This window comes from Falco naumanni, chromosome 13 (genome assembly GCF_017639655.2).
Source record: "Falco naumanni isolate bFalNau1 chromosome 13, bFalNau1.pat, whole genome shotgun sequence".
Classification (NCBI taxonomy): Eukaryota; Metazoa; Chordata; class Aves; order Falconiformes; family Falconidae; genus Falco; species Falco naumanni.
Window position 1 is genome coordinate 7,053,661 of NC_054066.1, and position 21,442 is coordinate 7,075,102.

The 21,442-nt window shown below is 44.7% G+C and overlaps 1 protein-coding gene across 1 annotated transcript in view; it reads right to left on the minus strand.

The window, feature by feature from the left end:
- The window catches only part of LOC121097025 (vesicle-associated membrane protein 2-like), a 54,345-nt gene extending 35,685 nt beyond the window's left edge, over positions 1-18,660 (minus strand). Inside the window, exon 1 of the mRNA XM_040613747.1 lies at positions 18,486-18,660. Within this exon, the coding sequence (XP_040469681.1) occupies positions 18,486-18,487 (2 nt within the window). The 5' untranslated portion in view covers positions 18,488-18,660. The remainder of the gene's footprint in view (positions 1-18,485) is intronic.
- Positions 18,661-21,442: the final 2,782 nt, after the last annotated feature.

Genomic DNA, 21,442 nt, shown 5'->3' on the forward strand with positions numbered 1-21,442 from the left:
TAGCATCCAAAATCTATAATTTCTTTAGGACAGTAGTTCAGAGTTATCCCAGCCGCAGGTCCACATTGAGTCAATTGCACAACAGACTTCTGAGCAAGGCAAATGTGGAAGCTACAGACGGGTAGTTGCTCTCCCTGGTATGTGCTGTACAGTGAGATATGGGCTCCTTAACGAAGCAGCCTACACGTAACTGGAACAAACAGCCTCTGGAGGTAGACCTGTACAGAAAATCTGTAGTGGAAAAAAAACTTTGTAGATGTTTAAGTACTTTTAATTGGGTGAAATACTCATAACAGATCAACACAAGTCTTTTGTGACAAGAGGTTTATAGAAAAATAAACTAGTTTAAAAAATCAGTTCAGGATTTTTTTCAAATTTCATCTGTAACTGCCTGCTGGAGACCATTCTCTAAATTGAGCAAATCTTTCTGAATTATTTATTACAAAGAGTATTGGCTATGAAATCTATACCTTATTCAGTGCTTGAATATTTTACACACCATTTCTACTGTTACATTCATGATAAAGACAGCCCAAATGTATTTTGACCTATGGTTCATTTACTGTTAGGGGCAAACCTTGGTCCTCTCAGGCTTGGCTGTTAGTTTTTGGAACTTGTGAATGTCTAACCAAAGCCTCTTAAGATCAACAAGAGAATAAATGTGCTTCTGCAATAGCTATTGCAGGATGAACAGTTCTTTGTAGTGAGAGTCCTAGTCTTGCTTCTGTTTGCAGTCTTTGCAAGTATTTAACTCCCATCCAATTAGGCACAATTTCTGAACAATGAAACTCTCTGGTTCATGGCATCTGTAACACAGATAAGTATCTTTGTTTAGCTTATAAGCTTATAGGGAGAAGGAGCATCTCTTGCAATATTTGTACATGATCAAGAAAAGCAGAGACTCTGAACGCTACTGTAATACCAAACACTAACAGTTTTAATGTGGATCTGTTGTTCCTTTCAAGAAAATATGAAAATTAAAGCAACACCTAATGCTCTATCTCAGCCACACTAATCCTGTGAAAGCAGTGACTCACCTAGTAATGGCTTTCCATAAATTAGGCAGCTAAAAATGGGTAGGAAGCATGAGACCATTAACACTTCCCGTAGTGTAAATTCTTTCACTGCATGTGAAGAAAAACCATGGCAGTAAAAATAAAAGGTGTCAGCACCCATCATGTTTAGAGATGTTGTTAATAATTCAAGCCTTCCTCCTTTGGAGCGTATGGTTTTAGAATGAATCATTCTCTATTTCCTTTTTCAAATGAAAACTGAGGTTTTGTTGCTCACTAATTCCATATGTTTTCCTCCCAGCTATTAAAAGAGAAGAAATTAATATAGCTAATTGCACGTGTTGCCAGCATCATCTCATAGTAGTACCCTACTGCAGCAATTTTTGTATGTTATCATCTATCATACTTCAGCACTGAAACAGAAATGATTAGTGGTAAAATTGCCAATGTACAGAAGAGAAGCCATACATAACTTTGGGAAATGAAGAGATGGAAGAGGAGGCGGCATTGCACATTTATACCCGTGAATGATCTTTGGGAATAGCACCCCATTTACTCCACAGAGCAGGTCAGTTGGCTCTGGACTTGGAACACCACATGCCAGAAGGGCACCACCATGATTAAGAAAATAGAAAGAGGAAAAAAAAAAAAAAAAGCCTTTGTTCAACGTCCTTGTTTATTGCTTTTGAAGAAATTAAGGAATTTGCAAATTATGAGGTGCCAAGCTACTAGCCCTTATATACAAACATCTGTGTAGGCCCAGAATGTAAGTGATAAGCCGCAATTGCTGCAGAGTTTGGTTAAGATCCACAACTCCAAACATCTATTTTAGATAATAAAAGCAAAAGATACAACTGTGGTGCCAGCCATAACATAAAGTGCACAATTTTCTCATGACACAGAAAAGAATATAACAGACCCGTTCTCCTAGAAAAGGTGAGAGAAACACAGACATCGTACTCGGAGCTGGCAAAGGCCTCAATACTGTAACAGTTACTGACATATTGCATAAGTTACTCAATGGTAGCTGTCCAATTACTGCTTCTATATTTTATTATTGTCCTATTATCAAGAATTCTGAATATCAGATATTCAGGTCTAGGTCTCTTGTTTTCTCATTTCTTGCTGGGTACAGTAATAACATTTCTAATCAAAACCCCTTTGTTCTATCCAACCCAGCTTTGCTGCATCTAGTTTTTTGTTTCTCTGGCCTGTACTACGCTAAACAAGATCTTAAGAGAATAGATGAAACAAGTGTTTTGCCAGTAATAACTGAATTTTGTACTCATGTTGCTCTACTCTTTCTGGAGTATTCACCCACTAGAATTTATGCCTTTTTGTAATTGCTTCTCATCATAGGGACAGACAAGAAAGACTACTGTTCTCACAGCTGCTAGAAACCGGAAAAAGTATTTCTAGTTTAATGTGAAGCTGTCTAACAAAACGAAAAGCTGACAAATTTATTTTTAATTAAGTTAAATATATTTAATTTGAAGTTGCCTGTGAGCTGGAAGCAACACAGTTCAACCACTTCTTGGAAGTTTAAAAAATAATAAATATCATAGAGCAGAGGCAGTATTAATAAGGAGGGAGGTCAGGGACACGAGGATTTACCCGGGTCTTAATCCCTCCCTTGCCCCATCTGGTAACAACACCTCTCCCATAGCATGTAGTCACAGGCAAGACACTGCACTTCTAAATACACTCCAGTATTGATCAGCTCTCCACCAGATCATCAGTACGCAGGTGTCTCACATACACAAACGTTTCTTGCCTCCAGTCACTGGAGAGGCAGGTCGTTTCTTAAGAACTGTGAAAAAGAAAATGAGGAACAGACCCAGAGGGTAAAGTGGGTGTTGCTAAGAGGGGCAGGCAACAAACGCCGGGTTCTCACTCAACGTAGACATCACTGTTGATCCAGGAAACAACTGGCAGGTTTGTGGAGATCCAACTACTCAAACATACCAAGAAATAAACCAGAAGGACAAACAGCAACACCTAGAGATAGCTGTGGGTGGCTGAGTAACTCTCAGTAGGTCCAACACTTAACTTTGCAATTAGTGCAGGTGAACCTCGTGGTGCATGTAAAGCACCAGCACAAGTCCCCTGGGACTTCTGCTTTGTGGTGGGACTGGGGGAAGGATGGGTGATGAAATAAGAGAAGCGAGGTGCAGCTTCTGCTTTCCCACAGAAACCCAGCACAGCCTTGGGTAAAGTCACCTGATCCTAGCTTCTTGAGAGGCATTTCAAACGTCCGATTCCCACAGATGTGTATGCCACAGAGCAAGATATTTGAGGATCTGTCTTTGTGCCTTAGCTGTAGTTGTCTGTTTCTGTATGATTGTGAGGCATCACACACTGCAGCAATGAAGAAAGCACATAGTTACCTATAGCAGTACAGATGACCTTTGATAACAACAACCTGAACAAAAGTTTTCCCAGAGTTATTCACCTGTGAACATTTCCTAGCTCACCAGAAGGGTTTCTGCCTTTTTTTTTTTTCTTTAACTCCTCCTATTTTTTGACCGTAGCAGGACCTAATCAGACTGTTCAAGTGACTTTAAGAATTATTATGATTACATCAGTCTGAGAAGGTCTGGTTGCACTACAGAGTGCATTAGGCTGTAGTCACCAGCACAGAGCACCACAGCAGAGCAGGAATCCAGGACTGCAACTCCAAGGTTACCTCAACGCCACCTAAGTGGAGGCTGTGCCAGGCATGAAGAAAGAAATCCCTATTCCTGTGCTAGTAGTCCTTTAGCTACAACATATAATCTCAAGTCCTTAGCTAGCCATCTAACTATCCTTTATCTCCAACAAAAAACCACACTGTCCTATTTCCCTCTTTTATGTTTGAACCTACCATTTTCTCCAGGTGTTTTTTTTTATCTTGTCGTAATCCATCACCTTCATGTGCTTTGATCTTTCCATAAGGAATTTATTTTCTCTCTTCAAAGATCTTTTCTAGTGAGGAGATATTTTCCCCAGTCCATAACTTCTGTTCCCTTCACATGTCACAGCCTGACTGCTTCCCCCCCCCCCCCTTTTTTTTTATAATTTAATGACATTTAAGAAATCAAATTTCAAATCAGAAGTGAGCCAGGCAATTTTATTCCTGATGGTACAAGATGTGGCCTCTGATGAAAAAAAAAAAAATCTAAGAGACAGACATTGTTCACACACTGCTGGAGCAAATGCGCTCCACAAAAGGTTTTGCAAGGCGGAGCAGAAGATAGTCAAAGGTAGTCAGAGCTAGTCATAGATCAAAGGTGAGGAAAGAGGCAAAAAAGAAAGGGCAAGGCAGGGATGGTTATGTTTTACCCAGTAACCCACTTCACATGAGGCTGACTGGACCAGAACATCTTTCCTTCTACCAGCAGCGTGCTATTACAGCCTGTTATTCCTCTATTTCACTCATCACTTCACTGGTACTTACTATCATATGTATGACCAAACACCAGCACATTGCAGGGGATACAAAGAACCATGAATAGCAGAAGCCAACACCCCAAAAGCCACCTTCCCAGCCAAACAGTAAGGGTTGTGGCAGGCTGTTTTATTTCCTAGTACTTTGAGAGAAGTTACTCTCAAAGCAAGAGGACTGAAGTCTTAAAATCTTTTAAAATGTCAATTTCTGGAGCATTGTGATGCAGACAAAATCCCACACTAACTCAATTCTGTGAGACAAATTTGGAGGACATCAGCAAATGTTCATTAAAGCTCTGGGACAATCATAAGCATGTAAGAGAACTATATAAATCACTTTTATTCATGCTACTACATTTAAACCAGGATATTCTATCTTCTCTCCTAATTCCCATTAACAGTTGCTAATTCTGAAGGAAAAAAAATCCATACATATATAAAAAATGGCATATATAATATATAAAAAGGCTGTATTTGTCTTAGCTTTTCAACAAAATTTGAATTCTTTGGTTCATTTGTCAGTGTTTATATAGTGTAAATCTGTGCAGTGCCGAGGTTGCCAGCACCACTGTCTTTAAGACACAGAGGGGTATTTTGATTGGTTTTAGCCTATTAAAACCATTATCCTAATTAAAATTCATTGTTTGTTCCCCCACTTAAAAAAAAGTAGTTTTAGAGGGAAATCTGTCACCCATCTCTTCAAGGAGTTTTCAACTTTATGCATTCTCTTGAACTTTCAAATCGCTGCCAGCTTGTCTGCTCCATGTTGTTGCTCAGCCCTGGGGTACCAGATGTAAGAGAGCCAGGGCCTAGGAGCTGTTTACACATTTCTCTTGATTTCAGCCAATTGTATGTGGCTAAGACAGGACTATTGCTATATGCCAAGAATCAGTTTGCTTTACTTACATGTGTGTTGCAGACTGGGGACAAGGAGGAATGAGCAAGATGCTGGATGCATACTCTTCTACCGAGTATGGTATTACACAGTCCACAACCTTTGGCTTTTATGAACAGGGCTAGTTCTTGTGCAGTCAATAGCCACACACTGTCCCTCTATGAAATGTATTCTCTATTACTCTGATGCTGTAGACATAACTTTGAATAGTTCTTGCTGTCTTGTTGTCATTAAACTTGCTGTAATGGAGACCTCCACGTAGAGAAGATAAGCACCAACACATCCTGTCTAAAGCAAAGTACTACTCAGAAGAAACAAATACTCTTCCAAGGCAGATTGCCTGAACTGGGACAGCAGCTGCCTCAGTGGACTGGAGATGAGGCCCCAAAAACAAGAGGCTGAATTCCAACATTTTAATTTGTCAAACAACTTCTCCATTTCAGATAGTTTCAAACCCAAACAAAACTAATTGCCTATCCCAAAACAACCCATCTAATGCACACATATGCAAAAAATACCAGCCTCTCAGGATTTTACTTCTAAAGACAGAGCAAAACACTGAGATGTCAAACAGAACATGCTTTGCATCATTATGCTCATATGCAGAATAGCTCTTGCACGGCATCATGGAAACATCTAAATTGAGCATTCTCTACACACATTTGCACAAGGCAGCTGTCATTTAAAACACTTGCAATTTGAAAAAATTCTGCATGCTGCTAGTCAGAGGTGTTTGTTTCTGTGCTGAATATCTTCTCACCTCAAAATCTCACACTTGTGGAGCATTAATATCCCCAAGTTGATCTTAAAAAGGTCAATTTACTTGGCTTTTTGATCTCTGAGTTAAGCATCTTGAGCACTTACCTGAATATGCCCAAGAAAAAGTTCTATATAAAATCTATATTGTACTTGGAAATACAAAATACACTACATTCTGGAAAAGTAAAAGCTTCTCAGGAACAGCCCTATTTTGGTTATGGCAGTAACTACAAGGAATTCCCAGTTCCAGACACCCCTCATTACTTGGGCAGAGGTCTAGTAACTAAAGATAACTAAACAAAGTCCTTAAGTCAAAAAAGACTTAAAAGGGAGAAGCACAATATCTTCCCTTTGTTCCACTTTGAAGATAGGAGGACAGAGACAGCAGCAATTTTTTTCGAGGCGGTGTGATGTCTAATGTAGCAGTGGGCTATGCCCCCCAGCCTGTCCTTGTGTCCTCTTTGCTCAGTCTCTCTGTAGCTATAATAGAAAGAAATCAGAAGCAATTTCTTCCATCCCAAAGACACACGATCCTGATTCAGCCCTGCTATATTGACAGACACAGGTTCGCAGTAGGAGCAATGGTATTGCCCAGATAGTAGTTCCTGCATGGATACTACGTAGGGAGATTTATCTTGTTTCTTCGTTTTTAGCAGGACAGAGATCCTATTTCTTTTCACTCTACTCCCAGTCTATGTGTTCAATATAAATCCAGTCAGCCTTTGTCCAAAAAGCTCTTTAACTGGAAACAGGGAAAGGATGGCTTAGCACGACCACCTCTCTACTTCTGCACGTACATAGCAAGAATACCTAGAATTCTACTAGCTAATTAGAAGAGTTTGGGAGAGAGAAAGCTTTGCTTAAAATGCCAAGTCTCCATTACGAAACACTATTGGACTGTTGGGCTGATCTGCTCAGAGGTCTCACCATCTCTCGTGTGCCTAGTGTTTTTGCAAATGTCTGAGGCATCCACAATGCTGCTGTTTGAGATGTGAGATTAAAGTAAAAGAAGCCTTCTCCATCCTGACAATTCTCATTTTTCTATACTGCTCCTGAGAAAAGGATTTACAAGGTTGGCGCTTGGCAGAACAGAAAATGCAAAGGCTTTTCAGAAATTCAAAAGTTCTATTTGGCATAAGGAGTCAAGGCCCCCACCTTAACTCCTTACATATTCTAAATTAATCTTCTTTTGTCCTCAGCCTACAAGTCTTTTCTGCTACGAAAGAATGCAACCAAGTTTGCCTAGTTCATTCGCTCAAAGAGACAGCCAAGAAGAATAAACTCAGATTATTCCACGTTGACCAAATTAAAGGAAATTGTGGCTCAGAGCAGAGGAATTCCCTTTGTTTATTTAACAACACAAGGGAATTTCTGCAATTCTGCCTTCTATTACCACTGACAGCCTGTTTGATGTGTTTGTGCTGCTAGAGCCCCACAACACACTCTACCGTCCCAGCAGAGATTCAGAGGAAGGCCATTTCCATGGGCAGTCAGGCTAGGAGCCTCTGGCACGTGGAGCTGTAGTTGACGCTTGCTGGCTGGTGAACCTATAACCTACCTGTAACCAAGCCACCTCAGGAAAGGAGATGTCTCAAATACGGGTGGACATTCACATTCACCACTGGGAAGTTGCAGGGGAAGGCAGATTCCAAGAGAGACCAGCTGCAGGTTAACAAGGGACCACAGTGAAAACAACAGAAACCTGTACTGGGCATATGAGTCACCGCCGGAGACACCTGGCTGCCGCCACTGCTCTGTGTCTGAGCTGCCAAGGGACTAACAGCGGCTCGGCACAGCAAGCCACAAGGGTAAACACCTACACTTGTCTCCTCTTCCCCATCACTCACCAAGTTGCTATCCCTTGCCTGTTACTCACAATACTTCCCCACCACCCTCCAAATAAGAGGAGTTTCTCAGTTTCTATCCTAAATCCCAGATGACAAGTTTTTTAAAGATCTGAAAAATCTTTATCAAGTACCTTCCTTTGCTATTTACATGCATAAACCTATAAGCAACCTGCACAATCAGTTTCAAAGCAAACCAAAGACTATAGAAATAAACATAAACCCTTGAAAAAAAAAAAAAAAGTCCTTTCAACTAGAGGAGCTTTGCAAATGGTTGTGTATATCCAAACACTGAAGCACAGCTACTCTGGTCCAGGTTGGGGGAACAGCTGCCTTTGCTGTAAAACAGATTCAGTCCTATAGACAAACAATGCTAGAACAAACCCAGAGACAAGCACCATCACCAAACTATTAAAAAACCCCATCAAAACCAAAAGGTGCACTCTTACATTAAATGAACATGTAGGTAGTCACTGGCTAAGTTTTGTTAAATGTTTTACAATATTTGGGGATTTTTCAGTTTCACTCAGCAAAGTACATAATGCTTGGTTTGCTAGGCATTACCTTCTGAACTACATGTTTTCTACTTTTTAAAATGTTTTCCTTCAAGCTGTGCAATGCTACTGCAGCATCTCGGAGTGAAAGTACCTTGTACAGAGTGATTTAGCTCTGAGCTGAGCCTGATCTAGAGCCATTAGCCACGGTGCCTCTGAGGATTTTGGATTTAACTTCCTAAACAGATAGGACCTCTAAGACTCCTCTTCTCGTTGCTGGGTAGCACTTAATCTTCTAAGGGACTTCAGTACCAGCAACCATTCAGTGCAATCAAACTCAGGGTTTCTGAAGTTCTTGCCCTTGCTACAAGCACTACGGATTCCTCCAAGACTACGGCAAGTTACCTGGAAATCTGGGTACCTCTTGTTTGCTGACAACACACAGGAACGAGGTATTTCTGAGACAGGAACTCTGCTCTTCCCTCTGGGCGCAATGCTCCCTTCCCCAAGGTGCAAGCCCCCTCGTTTCATACACACACACTATCTGACCGGTTCAGCTCTTTCCTCTGCCCAGGTATAGAGAGTGTTTGATTCTGTAATTGTTATGTTTTAGTCTAAGTGCCTTCTTCCCGCCTAACAAGTTTCACCATCCAGACTGCTCAGGAAATAGGAAGGGCTGGGAGAGGGGCTCGGGACTGAAAACAGGCTTTATTTCCAGAACTGTGGTGGTGAAGGAGATCCTCAAACAGCTATCTGGGAGTCAGCAACCAGAAAAATACTAACTTGCGTAGTTCGTAACTGGCTTTGTCAGGTTGGAGTTAAACAAGAAGAGCACCTGTCAGCTGTGGTTTCTGAAGGAGATCATTCCACCGCTAAAGCATTTCAGTGTCTGCACAGAACTTAAAATCAAATCCCCCTCATTCTCTCCTAGAGTTAACTGCACAGAATTGTCACAAGGGCAACAAACATGCTAATGCAAGGTTCTTCGCTTTATCATTGCTGCTGTGGCCATGAATCAGTTACAAAGACAAAATACAAGAGACCATGTTGCTTCACATACGTGAAACAATTGAGAACTGACATGCAAAATGTGCAGGTCAGTGTCAACACGCCAAGACACACAGGGCACACTCCACCTTTCCATTCCCTTCTCCTCATCTCCCTGAAACATTCAACGGAAAAAAGCATCAAAGCTTTCAGTGGCTTGAAATATTTTTGTGTTTATATCATCTAGTAAACAAAGTTGCTGAAAAATGTCACCGTGTGATCTTCATGTATGTGTGGGAGACAGTATCACAGCTGTCAGGGAATGACTGTACACCTCCTTGCTGGAAACAAGTAGTCAAACATTTCAGAAGCAGACTTTTATAGCCTGGTGGGATCTCTGCTAAACACTTGGGATATCCAGACTGTTGACTGCTTCCAGGAAGATATCTGCTGATTCATCCTGGCAGTACCTGCTCTCAAGCTGAGCTCTCCCTGAATCTCAGTCAGCAGAAAGGCTCTCAACCGCAGTGCTGACACCAGCCCAGAGAATTCTGCCTTGAAATTCTCAAGTAAGCTGATGGGCTATAAGTCATCATCAAATCTCAGTCAGCTTTTGAAGTGTAGGAAGCAACCAGCTACCCAAAGCCTTCTGGAAGGACTGTTTGGTCACTCGGTGCAGTTGTGATGGAAAACAAACAAAGCTATATTTATACAGAACTGTCCTCTGCAAATACGAGTACTTGCCCAGAACCAGGGCTAGCAAATCCGGCTTGCAGCACCCACCGCCCTCACCCTGTACGAGGGGTGCAAGGTCATTCTGCCAGAGCTTTGCTTATTGATGCTCGATCTGATGCTGATTTAGGAATCTTGGCATCTTTACCAAGAGGTAGCTCCAACTATCTTGTGGCAACTGTTTGGTAAGTTCCGACCCCACTCAGGATGTTTGGCAGCACAAAGTGCCATGCCAGTCAGTTTAGCTGCTCGGTGATAGCACAAAGTGCTCCATGCTTTTCAGGGTTAGGTGACAACTTTGGGTTTGCTGCTATTGATTAAAGCTCTTTGTTTCTTTGCTTCCCCTCCCCTTTCCCCTTCTGAATTGTCACCATGGGTGACAGCTGTTAAGTGCAACTATTCTCTCTGTGCCCACACTGGAAATGGATACTGCTGGAGACACAAGAAAGAGAAGGGGGGGACCATTCTCTATAAGAGCTATTGGCAAACCTTGCTGGAGTTCAGCAAGCTTTCCCACAGATCAACTTGAAGAGAGAGTGAGTGCACAAGAAGAAATGTCCAGTCTTAGAATTCCCCTCTAAACCCCAAACTATCACAAAAAAGCACTATCCCATGCAACAGCCTGTGCCAACAGCTGCAGGTTTATGCTCTGAAGCAGCCGTGCCCTTCACCTCCCTGCAGCACACCGTAATTAGGGCCCTGAGCAGGGCCATATTCACTAGCATGATAAAGAGGAGCTATTTTTGTGTATGAATTCAAATGAACAAATGTAATTTCTAACCATTAACCTCCTGAAGCAGATAACGAGTGGGTTTAGGGATAATTAATGATTTTCTTTGTTTCAAGGAAAGCTTTACCAGAACCCATATATTTCTAAAACACTGGCACATTGCCTGACTCAGGACCTTGGTGTCTAAAAGGACAACCAGTGCGCTACAACACCCCCACCTCCCAGAGCCAGACCCCTGCCCTTCTGCAGGTGCAGAGGAGATGCTGAGAAGCCTGTAGAGCCAATTCTTAAGTCCTTTCCTTCACAGATCCACGCTTGTTCTTACAGAGGCAACGATGTTTCAGTAGAGCAGAGTACTTTGGGGCTCACTTGGAAGTTCAGAGACTGATTCCAGCAAGAACTGCAGTTCACAGGGCTTACTGGGAAAGTTCACTCCTCGCTCTTCTCCAGAGGTACGTGAAATCTAGACTGAGGAAGGAGATCTGGAGAGGCAGGGAAGATGCTAGGCTAAGGATCTGTCCTGCTTCTGACAGCCCAAACCCAAGAGATACCTGCTGCCAGCATGGATATAAGGAGCGCTCCAGAGCTGAAGGATCCCCCGCCACAGCCATGCCCTGAAGCAACACAGTCTTTTGTGCTAACTCATCAGCTACCATTTTGGTAGATACACCAGGGATTAAACCAACCATTTCCAGAAGTTACAAACTGAGTTGAAAAAGCCACAGCTCTGTAGCAGTGGGTCAGAACTCCTGTCTTGGTCAGCACACCACAACTCCGTAACCTTGCCTACTACCAGCAATTCCTCTCTCTTCCAGTCCACTGCATGCGACTGTGAGATTCTCCTCTAACTTTATGTAAGCACATATGGTTTTATTAAAATGTGCGCTCTGCACTACTGAGAACAGCATTTACAGGGCAACAGAACAATAGCTTTTTGCAAACTACCAAGCTACTGCAAGACATGGTGTAGAGAGATGGGAGCAGACACCAAGCTAGAGAAGATTGCATGGAATATGAAAGATGAGAAAGCTCACTTGCAAGAAACCTGGTTTTTGTTCCCTGTGGGAGAAATACAAACTTTTGCATTCAAGCCAAATTTAATAATGCATTCCAGGGATCTGCATTTTTTTTTTTTTAACTCCCACATTTCCTCCCTTCCCAAATACCATGTTTTCCCCTTCTATTACAGGTATCCCTGTGGCATCCACTACCAACAGGTTGAAGATAAAAGTGCTACCAAGTTATCATGGATGAAAAGTCAATATCTTGGATGCTTGGAATACAGCCAAACATTAGTTTAATTAACTTCAACATATTCAGTTTTGTCTGACCTTTTCAAATGGTAGCACAGGAGCACTGAGGTTGGAAGGAACCTCTGGAGATCATCTAGTCCAGCCCTCTGCTCAGAGCAGGGCCCACTAGATGAAGTTGCTTAGGACATTGTCCAGTCAGATTTTTTAATCCCTCCAAAAACATTTCACAAAACATCTCTCCTTGTTAAGGAGATGCAATACAGTCCTTTAAGAAGCTATTTAAAAACAAAATTTTGCAACTGAACTTCAGACAATGCAAAGTAGTCTTGATAATTTTGTAATATAACACACATTTTGCTGCATCCAGAACGGGACATAAGAAGCATTTCCTTACAATGACTGCATTTTTAATACTGTTCAATTTTTCAATTTCATTATATAAATTCCCATCTGGATCTAGTGTGAGCATCTTAAAAGAAAATCAGCATCTATCCAGTATCAGGCACTAACAACACTTCAGTACAGCACTTATTGCTGTCTGTTTCCTCTCTTAATATCTTTTCTGGACCATGTAAAGAGTTTTGTAAAATCTGTGGACACTTCCTTTCCTACTTAGACTCCAGCACAAGGACATCATTTGATGAAGCAGGACACATCACAGCCTTCGGTGTATTCCCACCAGTGCTGTTTCTGTCGTCTCCAGCTTCTTGCAAAGGCTGTCTCAATTCTGCATGGTATTGACGTGTTTCATAATAATAAAAACTCTGGTGAAGCACCGACTCCTCACAAACACAAATTGTCAGCTAGTTGGTGCTTCCAACATGCAAGCAAGCTATGGCTCTGATATATAAACATGCAGTGAAAGCACTTGATTCCAATACATTTACCAGTTTACATTTAGAGACCGCTGCAATAGATGAGAATGTACTTTAAAAAAAAAAAAAAAAAGAAACAACAAACACCCCAGCATCCCAATTCCTGAAACAATGTGGGATTTATCTTCTAAAAGGCTATCGTAGGAGAATGTCTGTTTTCTAGAAGAGTTCCTTTTGACCCTGCGATACTGATTCAAGCAGCTGTAAGGTAACACATGATAAATTAAATTTCTTTCTCATTTACTCTGAAATAAAAATACTTGCATTTTCCTGCATATTTCTCATTGAATTTTGCATCTGAAGAGATAAAGGAACTTGATCAGATAATTCAGATCATTTGGTCAGGAACTTTCATTCTAATTATTTCACCCAGTGCAAGAAGCTACAATATAATTGCAACTGACAAAACACTTACTTGCAAATGTACAGACAGATCTTTTTCAATGAGTTACTACTTTACACAGAAAAAACATCAGGCTGCCATAACTTAGCAGTTAAAAAAAACCAAAACACCACCTTGCAATCATTTGGTGGGTGTTCAGTGGATAATGGAAAAGAGTTTAGAGGGCTCAAGTACAAACATCAGGGAAAAAGGAATTGCATCATTACAAAACACCAGCCTAGTTAACTGCTGGTAATGACTACAAATAATGACAGTAGAGAGCACTGAATGACGTAGGTGGGAGCATATTCTCTTTAAGTCGTAATTGCTTAAAATGAGCAGTTCAGTCAATTTGAACTTATTGGGGACAGCCTGTACTGGCCCTTCCAGGGCACCGCTGGCATTTGGCTAAAGCTGTCAGTGAGAAACCTCCATGTGTTCTGCATCCTACAAACGGTGGCAGAACAGCAGCGGAAGGGGAAAACATGTTTCATACATCACTTTCCTTTCTTCAGCCATGCCTCTTCACCCCAAGCCGTCCACACAAACATGGGTGTGCCTGGTGCTCTACAGCCTAATTACTGATTTTTCAGGAAGACATTGATTATCTAAATAGCATCTAAAAAGGGGAAATGCTCATCTGGTTAACCAGTTCAGCTTCCACTACAGCCACATTAAGTGTCCTGTAAGTCACCCCACAGCTGGAACTATCCATGCAAAATGCCTGGAAGTCAACAGCAACAAGTTATGGCTGATGCATAACACAATGAATGAGCACTAAGTCACAAGGAAAGGGACCGCTGGACTAAATATATTTGGGTTTCATGCACCTCATGTTAGCCTGTTTTGAAGAATGTTTATTGTGACATTCACTTTGTCTGTACTTGTCACATGTAATTCCCAGTTGCGCCCATTCTGGGATTATTTTCTTCACTGAGGTCCTCAAGACACCATTCAGTTTGATCTCTACATTTTAAAAGACTCATTACCCAAATATCCAAAAGATTTATGACCTGCTCGGGCCACCCTTCTTTCAAATGGCAAGCGTATAAGGAATAACACTTAACATGTGGCTGGAAGCATCTATTTCTAATGCAAGACAGAAAGAAGATGCCTGTGTGCATGATGCCACAAAAGAGCCAGTGAAGGGAAAAAAACAATGAACACAACACATACATCCCTCTGTTGAGGTCTTAAAGTGGCAAACAACAACAGCTCCTATTCCTAACGCCCTTACTTCAAGGCTCTTACTCAGAGCTGTGAGTCTTAGAACCAGCAAACAAGGGTCAGAATAGAACCATGCTGAAAACGGGGCCCTTTCACCCCTCAGCATCCTCTTCTCCTGCACACAGCTGTGCTCCACCGAGTACAGCCTGGTTATTTTCACTACAAGCTCCACTACATCCTTTAAATGAGAACAACCACCCAGTCAGTCACAACTATGCTTGTGTGAACCAATACTACAGGACTCTCAAAACCACTGGTCCCTCTGGCTGATGGGGGAGGCAGTCAGAAAACGTCAAGACTGAATGTAGCTTGTCTGGGTCTGAGGCAGCTGGCCACCAGATGTAAAACCCTGAGAGCTCCGGTGGACGCCAATCTTCTTGCCACCGTGGATTTCCGGAGCTCTTTTAGAACATATTTCTAAGGGAACACAGACACTTAGCAGCACAGAACAGATGTACCATTTAGAAAATGTACCCCTCCACTTTACACTAGTTATACTTCCCTAGGACATGCACTGGCTGCACTCACTTTTGTAAGCCACCGAGCTCCCCAAAAGCAGGGGGTCAGGACTGGGTAGAGAGCTGTACTAAATTGGTTTGTCTCCGCTGATCAGTACAAGAGAAGGGCAGGGTAGGGAGATTTTGCTGAGTTTCATAAAATTATGCCCACAAAACCAGGGCTAAGTACTGCTCTACTAACAGCAGGAGACCACAGCCATGCCATTCTTTTCAGAGAAACCAAATAGACATTCAACCAGAACAGACTCATTACAATTGCTGGAACCATTTTAATCCTATCCATCCCCACCAGGATGTTACTCCTTGCTGCTCTAAAATAGGCAGAAGGGTTGGGTGGTTTGGGTGGTTTTTTTTCAGAAAGCTCTAACTGCTACCCGAGGAATGAGATACAGCAAGGCAATTCCGCCGGGGGGAGAGCCAGGTGCTTTGCTTTGCTCCTTGTCTCACAAAAGTTGTACCCTGCCATAGAGCACATTTGTATTGGACTAATGTAATCAAAGGCACCCTGCTGTCTGCTCACTGACCTATCTGTAAACAACAGATGCCATGATGTCATGAACTTCTACTATATATAATTACCTATTGAGATGTGACCATTGTAAAAGAAACAAACCAATATACTTCACCTGCCGCTGTCAGTCTGTTTTCCAGAGAGGAACAAAGCTTATAAGTGCCCCAACTTTAAGCACCATTTTCTTCTCCTCATCTCCCTTCACTGCTCCTCATATCTCCTCTAAGTAAGTTTGCGTGCTCTCCCTTACACCTGGAACAATCTTCCTAGCGGCACTGGTATGGTCCAACCCATCTCCATTCTTGCTTTAGATCCCTCTTACATCTTTTCATTCAATCTTCTTATGCCACAGCATCCTCTCCTCTGCCTGCACCAAGGTGAAAGATGTCTGTTACCTGAACGTGTCTCACCTGCCCTGGATCGTACTCACTGCAACAGAGACCACAGATTCCCACCTCACGTAAATCAGTGCAGGTTTGCTGGGGTGACACACAATCATGAACCCCAGAGAAGACGGTGAATAAGGAATACTGTTCTCTGATCTCCAACATGAGAGTAAGGTCAGACAGAACCTGCTACCTGCTAGCTCAGAAACAATAGGACGTGGCTTTCGCACCCGGCCCAGTCCAGCTGTGGAGCTCTGTGCCGCAGTACGCTGCAAATGGAGCAACTGGACACCTTCCTGAAAGAACAACAAAACCCAGTGCGAGTCAGGAACGATAAGGAACTCTCCTCAGGTTCAGACACTCCCCAAGCCTTACATGCCTGGCAGCTGGGGAAGAATTCTGGGAATACCACTGCATACCCACTGCTTTCTTGTACTCTTCCCTAAGCACTCCCTGCTAGCTACTTCAGAGGACAACACACCAGGAGAGATGGATCTGTCACTTGACCCAGCAAAGGAGTTCTTCACTGACACTAGATCCCACACGCTGAAGACACAGTGTCATGTCTCATGCACATGTCTGTATACACGCAAGAAGAGTCCGTGTTTGCAATACTCTATTGGTGTAAGATTAGAAGTAACCTCTGCAGAGTATTTGGTGCTCACTAGCAATTAGCTTTTACAGCCCTGTGAACTACAACTGTACAAACTGCTGCTACAAGTCAGTAGCTAATACACATTTATCTCTGTTGTTCATCAGTAACTCAGAAGGTACTGGGACATGATATTCATGCAGATGTTAAAAAAAAAAAGTTTTCATTACAATATCTGGCAATGAAACAGAAGCCAACTGACAATGACAAGCTGCTTATTTGTCTTGGCTTCGTTTCAATTATCAGACTGGAAGTCTATATGGCCAAAGTAGGCAAAAACTGCCTTCTCTTTTTCTTCTGATTTTTGTCAGAAGTCTGATGCAAGTCCCCTATAGAAGAGGTACGACCAAGTTCTACTAGTGTCACCCTTTCTGCTTTATTTAGAAATGCTCTCTTGAAAACCTAGACACGCCAAAACCAAAACATATACCGATTGAGTTAAACATTATCTGAATTATTGCTTTGTGTCTTAACAGCTTCGGTCATATAATACCGCAGCAGCAAACTCTTGTATTAATCATAGAAAAAAATCTCACATATAAATAAAAGTATTTGATGTCATCATCTGGCTCCTGATATAAGCACAAGTAGGCAACAGAAGCTTACAATGAACTGCCTTTTGCTAGATGGAGTTCAGTGTTTACCTAAGGAATCTTCTTTTAGATAAGTTATTTTTTTTTCCTTCCAAGGAGTTCCTTGCTTTGGAAACATTTTAGACAACATAGACAAAAGCTTATTGTCTGAGATATTATATAGGAGATAACATTAAAGAAAAAAGCAAACATTTCACGATATGTGATGGTAGACTATTCTGAAAACCCCTCGTGAAGAACAGTTAGTTACTGGCAATATTTTAATAGTAATTTGATCACAGATTGTCAGGACTGTTTCCACTCCTTATCTTCTCTGAACCAACCAAGCTCCAGTTCTTCCAAGACCACCCAAAACCAGCAGATATTTGGTCTCATACACCAGCACATGAGTGACTCTTTGCTTTAGCCATCTTCTCTGGCAGTCCCTTAGGAGTCACTGGGAATGCACAGTGAATTGAGACAATAGTGAAATGATGTGTTTAAGCCACCTGAATTCTTTTGTGAATGAACAGGGGGCTGATCCGCCCCTACTTACTTGTTTCAGCACTGACTTTGGGGGGTTCAGCACTGCCTAGCAGAGAGCGTTAATTAAAGCGTTGATGCTCAACGTAAGGGCTCGGGAGAGGTGTTTGAAGAGATGCAAACAAGAAGAAACGGATTATTATCCGGCGCTGCTGACAGGAGGCCGTGGGTGCTGGGGATGGAGCTGAGCTGCTCAGGCTGCCAGTCCTGGGGAGGGAACGTCTCACGGAACAGCGAGGACAGGCAGGACCCGCTGGCCGTGGCTCCGCCGGGTGACTCAGGCAGTTCTGCATCGCTGCCTCGGACCTGTCGAGGGTCTTGGCCCCGCGCTGCCCCTCGGGCCGACCCGGGTCGGTACCGTGCCAGCCACCCCCTCCCGCTGCCCGGCGGGCGGGTACGCCCCGCAGACCCGCCGAGGCTCGCAGGTTGCTGGCAGCAGCAGCAGCACCACCACACCGGACTTCGGGGCTGCGGGCACCGCACACCCCCGGCCCCGCCCGGGACCCCCACGCAGGGCGCCGCAGCCCCCTCCCGCCCCCAGCCCCAGCCCCCCCGCCGCACGGAGCCGCCCCCCGGCTGCGGGAGCAGCAGGGCAGCGTCCCGCGGCGCCCCCCGAGCCCTACAGCCCCGCGGCCGCCCGCGCCCCGGGGTGGGGGTGGGGGGGGCCGGGCCGCCCCGCTACTCACATGGCGGCGACCGAGGGGCGCCGGGCGGCTCCGGCAAAGATGGCTTTCGGCGCCGCTGCCGGCAGCCTCCTAGCACCGTCGGCGCGGCGGCGGAGAGAGGAGGGGTAGGCACCGGCTACTGAGCATGCCTGCGCCGCACATCACGGAGCGGGGAGCGGCGGGGCCCCCTCCCCACCCCCGGCAGGTCCGGGAGGGACGGGCGCCGCCGCCGCCCCTCCCCCTCCCCTCCCCCCCCCCCGCGGGCGGGAGCTGTCCCGGGGCGGCGGGGCCATCCCGCCGGGGGTCCCAGCTGGAGACCTTCGTGCGTGCCTGCAGCCACCGGCCCGGTCCCCCCCCGGGATGGGGGAGGGCGGGGGGGCCGTGACGGGGGGTACCGCGGGGCAGAGCCGGCGGCGGGTGGGCAGCGAGGGCAGCCGTGGGTGCTTCGGCAGGGGCGTCCCTCGGGCGGAACAGCACCCTGGCCCCGGCCTGGCGCTCCTGGCTCGGGCTCCTCGCAGCCCCCACGTCCCAGCTCCCCCGAGCCCCCTGGCTAGCGCAGCGCTGCTCTCGCTCGCCCCCGGCCCGGTGCGGGGCCAAACACCCGAGGCAGAACGTGCCCCTCTGCGGCCATCACGGGCTCCAGCCAGACACCAAGGACGCGGCAAGCCTACGCCGTCATTTTCTCAAGAAGTGGGACCTTGATGTTGCTGTCCGCAGTGACACCTTGCTCCGGTTTAATTTTAAAAAGACACTCCACCGGTCACCGCTGTCCCTAACTTTCCGCCAGCCTCAGTGACAGCTAGCACAAGACTTTAAAACCAGGCATCCACCTAATCAGGGCGAGGGCTTACCCAGAACACAGCCAGAACAGATGCTTCTGCAAGTATCTGGACCTCAGATCCTGGGATTCCTGTTGGGGATAAATGCATCTGCATTATCACATCAAATCTGTGTCTTCTGCATGCGATGATTCCTCAAAGCAACAGGCAAAGGTGCAGGTGTTAGGGGTGAGCGGCACATCAGCCCCCGTTTCCAAACTGGGTATCATCAACCAGCTGAATATTTTCATGGAAAAAGAAAGTACCCAGCGCGTGTGACAGCACCCACAGCAGTGGCACACAGCCCAGCCACCGGACACTTGGTTATTACCTAAATCCAGGCTGAGGTGCTGTCGCAGCCTGGTTCAGGTGCGAGCCCCCAGCCACCAGCACAGACAGGGAAGCAGCCCCTTGGAGCGGTGCAACACCCCAGAGCAGCGGGGCCACAAGGACCTTCTGCCTCTGCCAACTCAGAGCTTGCTCACTGCATTGAAGACTCATCATACCTACTGCCACTGGAGGGTGAGATTCTGTCTCTTCCACTGAAGCTAATCATTTGCATGAATAAATAAATATCACTTAGGGCAGCACTTTGAGCTCTAGTTTTCTACATTCAACCACATCGCTGAGGGCTCGCTCACATATTGCACTCATAACAGCCTGGCCCTGGGAAACGTTTCCCAATGGCAGTAAAAAACACTTCAAACTGGATTTTCTCTACAAAAAGCTGGAGTTTCAACCAGCTGACATGCCCTGATGACAATCAGAAGATTCCTGACTAGCTTTAAGCTATACCCATCCACAGACCGCTTAGCTCAGCACTTCCCATCTGGAATTCCTCCGTAACTCTTCCCTCCTGACGATGGTTTACTTTTCAGACCTCCCAGACAAAGATATGTTTACATAATGTGCCTATAGCATACAGCCACGCCAACAACCACACACAGACTTAACCCCAACATTGGGAGCACCTGCTACTCCTTACTTACTATCTCCTTACTCCTCAAACCCAAACCACATTGGAATCCCGAGGAAGTGAAGAGCCATGGCTGGCTGGCGTGGCCAGGAGCTGCTGGCACAGCAGCACCCACTGCCCAGACCTTCCTGCGGTGTGGCTTCACGTCCCTGCTATATGGAGAGTGGAACAAGTAACTACTGATGCCAGCCCAAAGCTTGTAAGACTGAAGGAAGTCCTAAAAACCCCCAAACCCAACATGAAACGGTTTAAATATACAAACTATCCAGAGCACACGATCCAGTGTTCATGCTGGCTTCATGCCAGCTTTATCCCAGTTGAAGGAGAACAGAAAATACCCACGTAAGCATAAAGGTAACGTGGCAGACAGGCATCGCCTGCTTTAGCAAAAGTGTGCCAGTGCAGGGATAATGCTTCAAATGTTGTGAATGTAATGCAGAACAAACTTAAGCTAGATCAGTGCACCACATCATATGGCCACAGCTTTGTCTGATACGGGAGAGCACTCAAAACCAAATTAAATAACATCATTGGACTAAGCCCTTACTTGCTGAAGAATTTCCTGCCGGCTAATGAAGGCATCACCATTCCCATCCAAGGCGGCTCACAATCCTGAAGTCAGTCCACAGTTAAAGTGGGGGACATTTCCCTTTAACCCTACATTCCCTTGAGATCACGGCTTGCCATGAAAGGCTACCAAAGCCTTTGGTGTAAGAAGAGATGCAGAGACACCCTGTGGTGGGAAAAATAATATGATCAGAATTAGTTCAAACAAATTTTATTTAATTAAGACACAGAACTGGATCAGAAAAACTGCATCCTGGGGACAAAGAAATCTTTCCCAATTGCTAGTCATATCATTTCCTCCCTCCAGACCTCCTGTCCTGTCTGACATCTTTTACCCTGTGTGTTTGCATGACAGTCCCTGCCACAAAGATTTTACCTCTTGTTCTGTTTGGTTCTTTTACCCCAGGGGTATCGGCCCGGCCAGGGCTGCCGTGTGCTGCTGCAGCTGGAGGGACGGCTGTGGAAATGGTCCGTTTCTGAAAAAGTTTCCTGCATCTTTAGCCTGTGAGTCCCATCTGTAAATTGTTGGGTGTTTCTAACCCCATCCACAATTCATACTTTGTCCTGAAGTCATCTTTATAAATATAATGGCAGTCACAGAGACACCAATACACTGC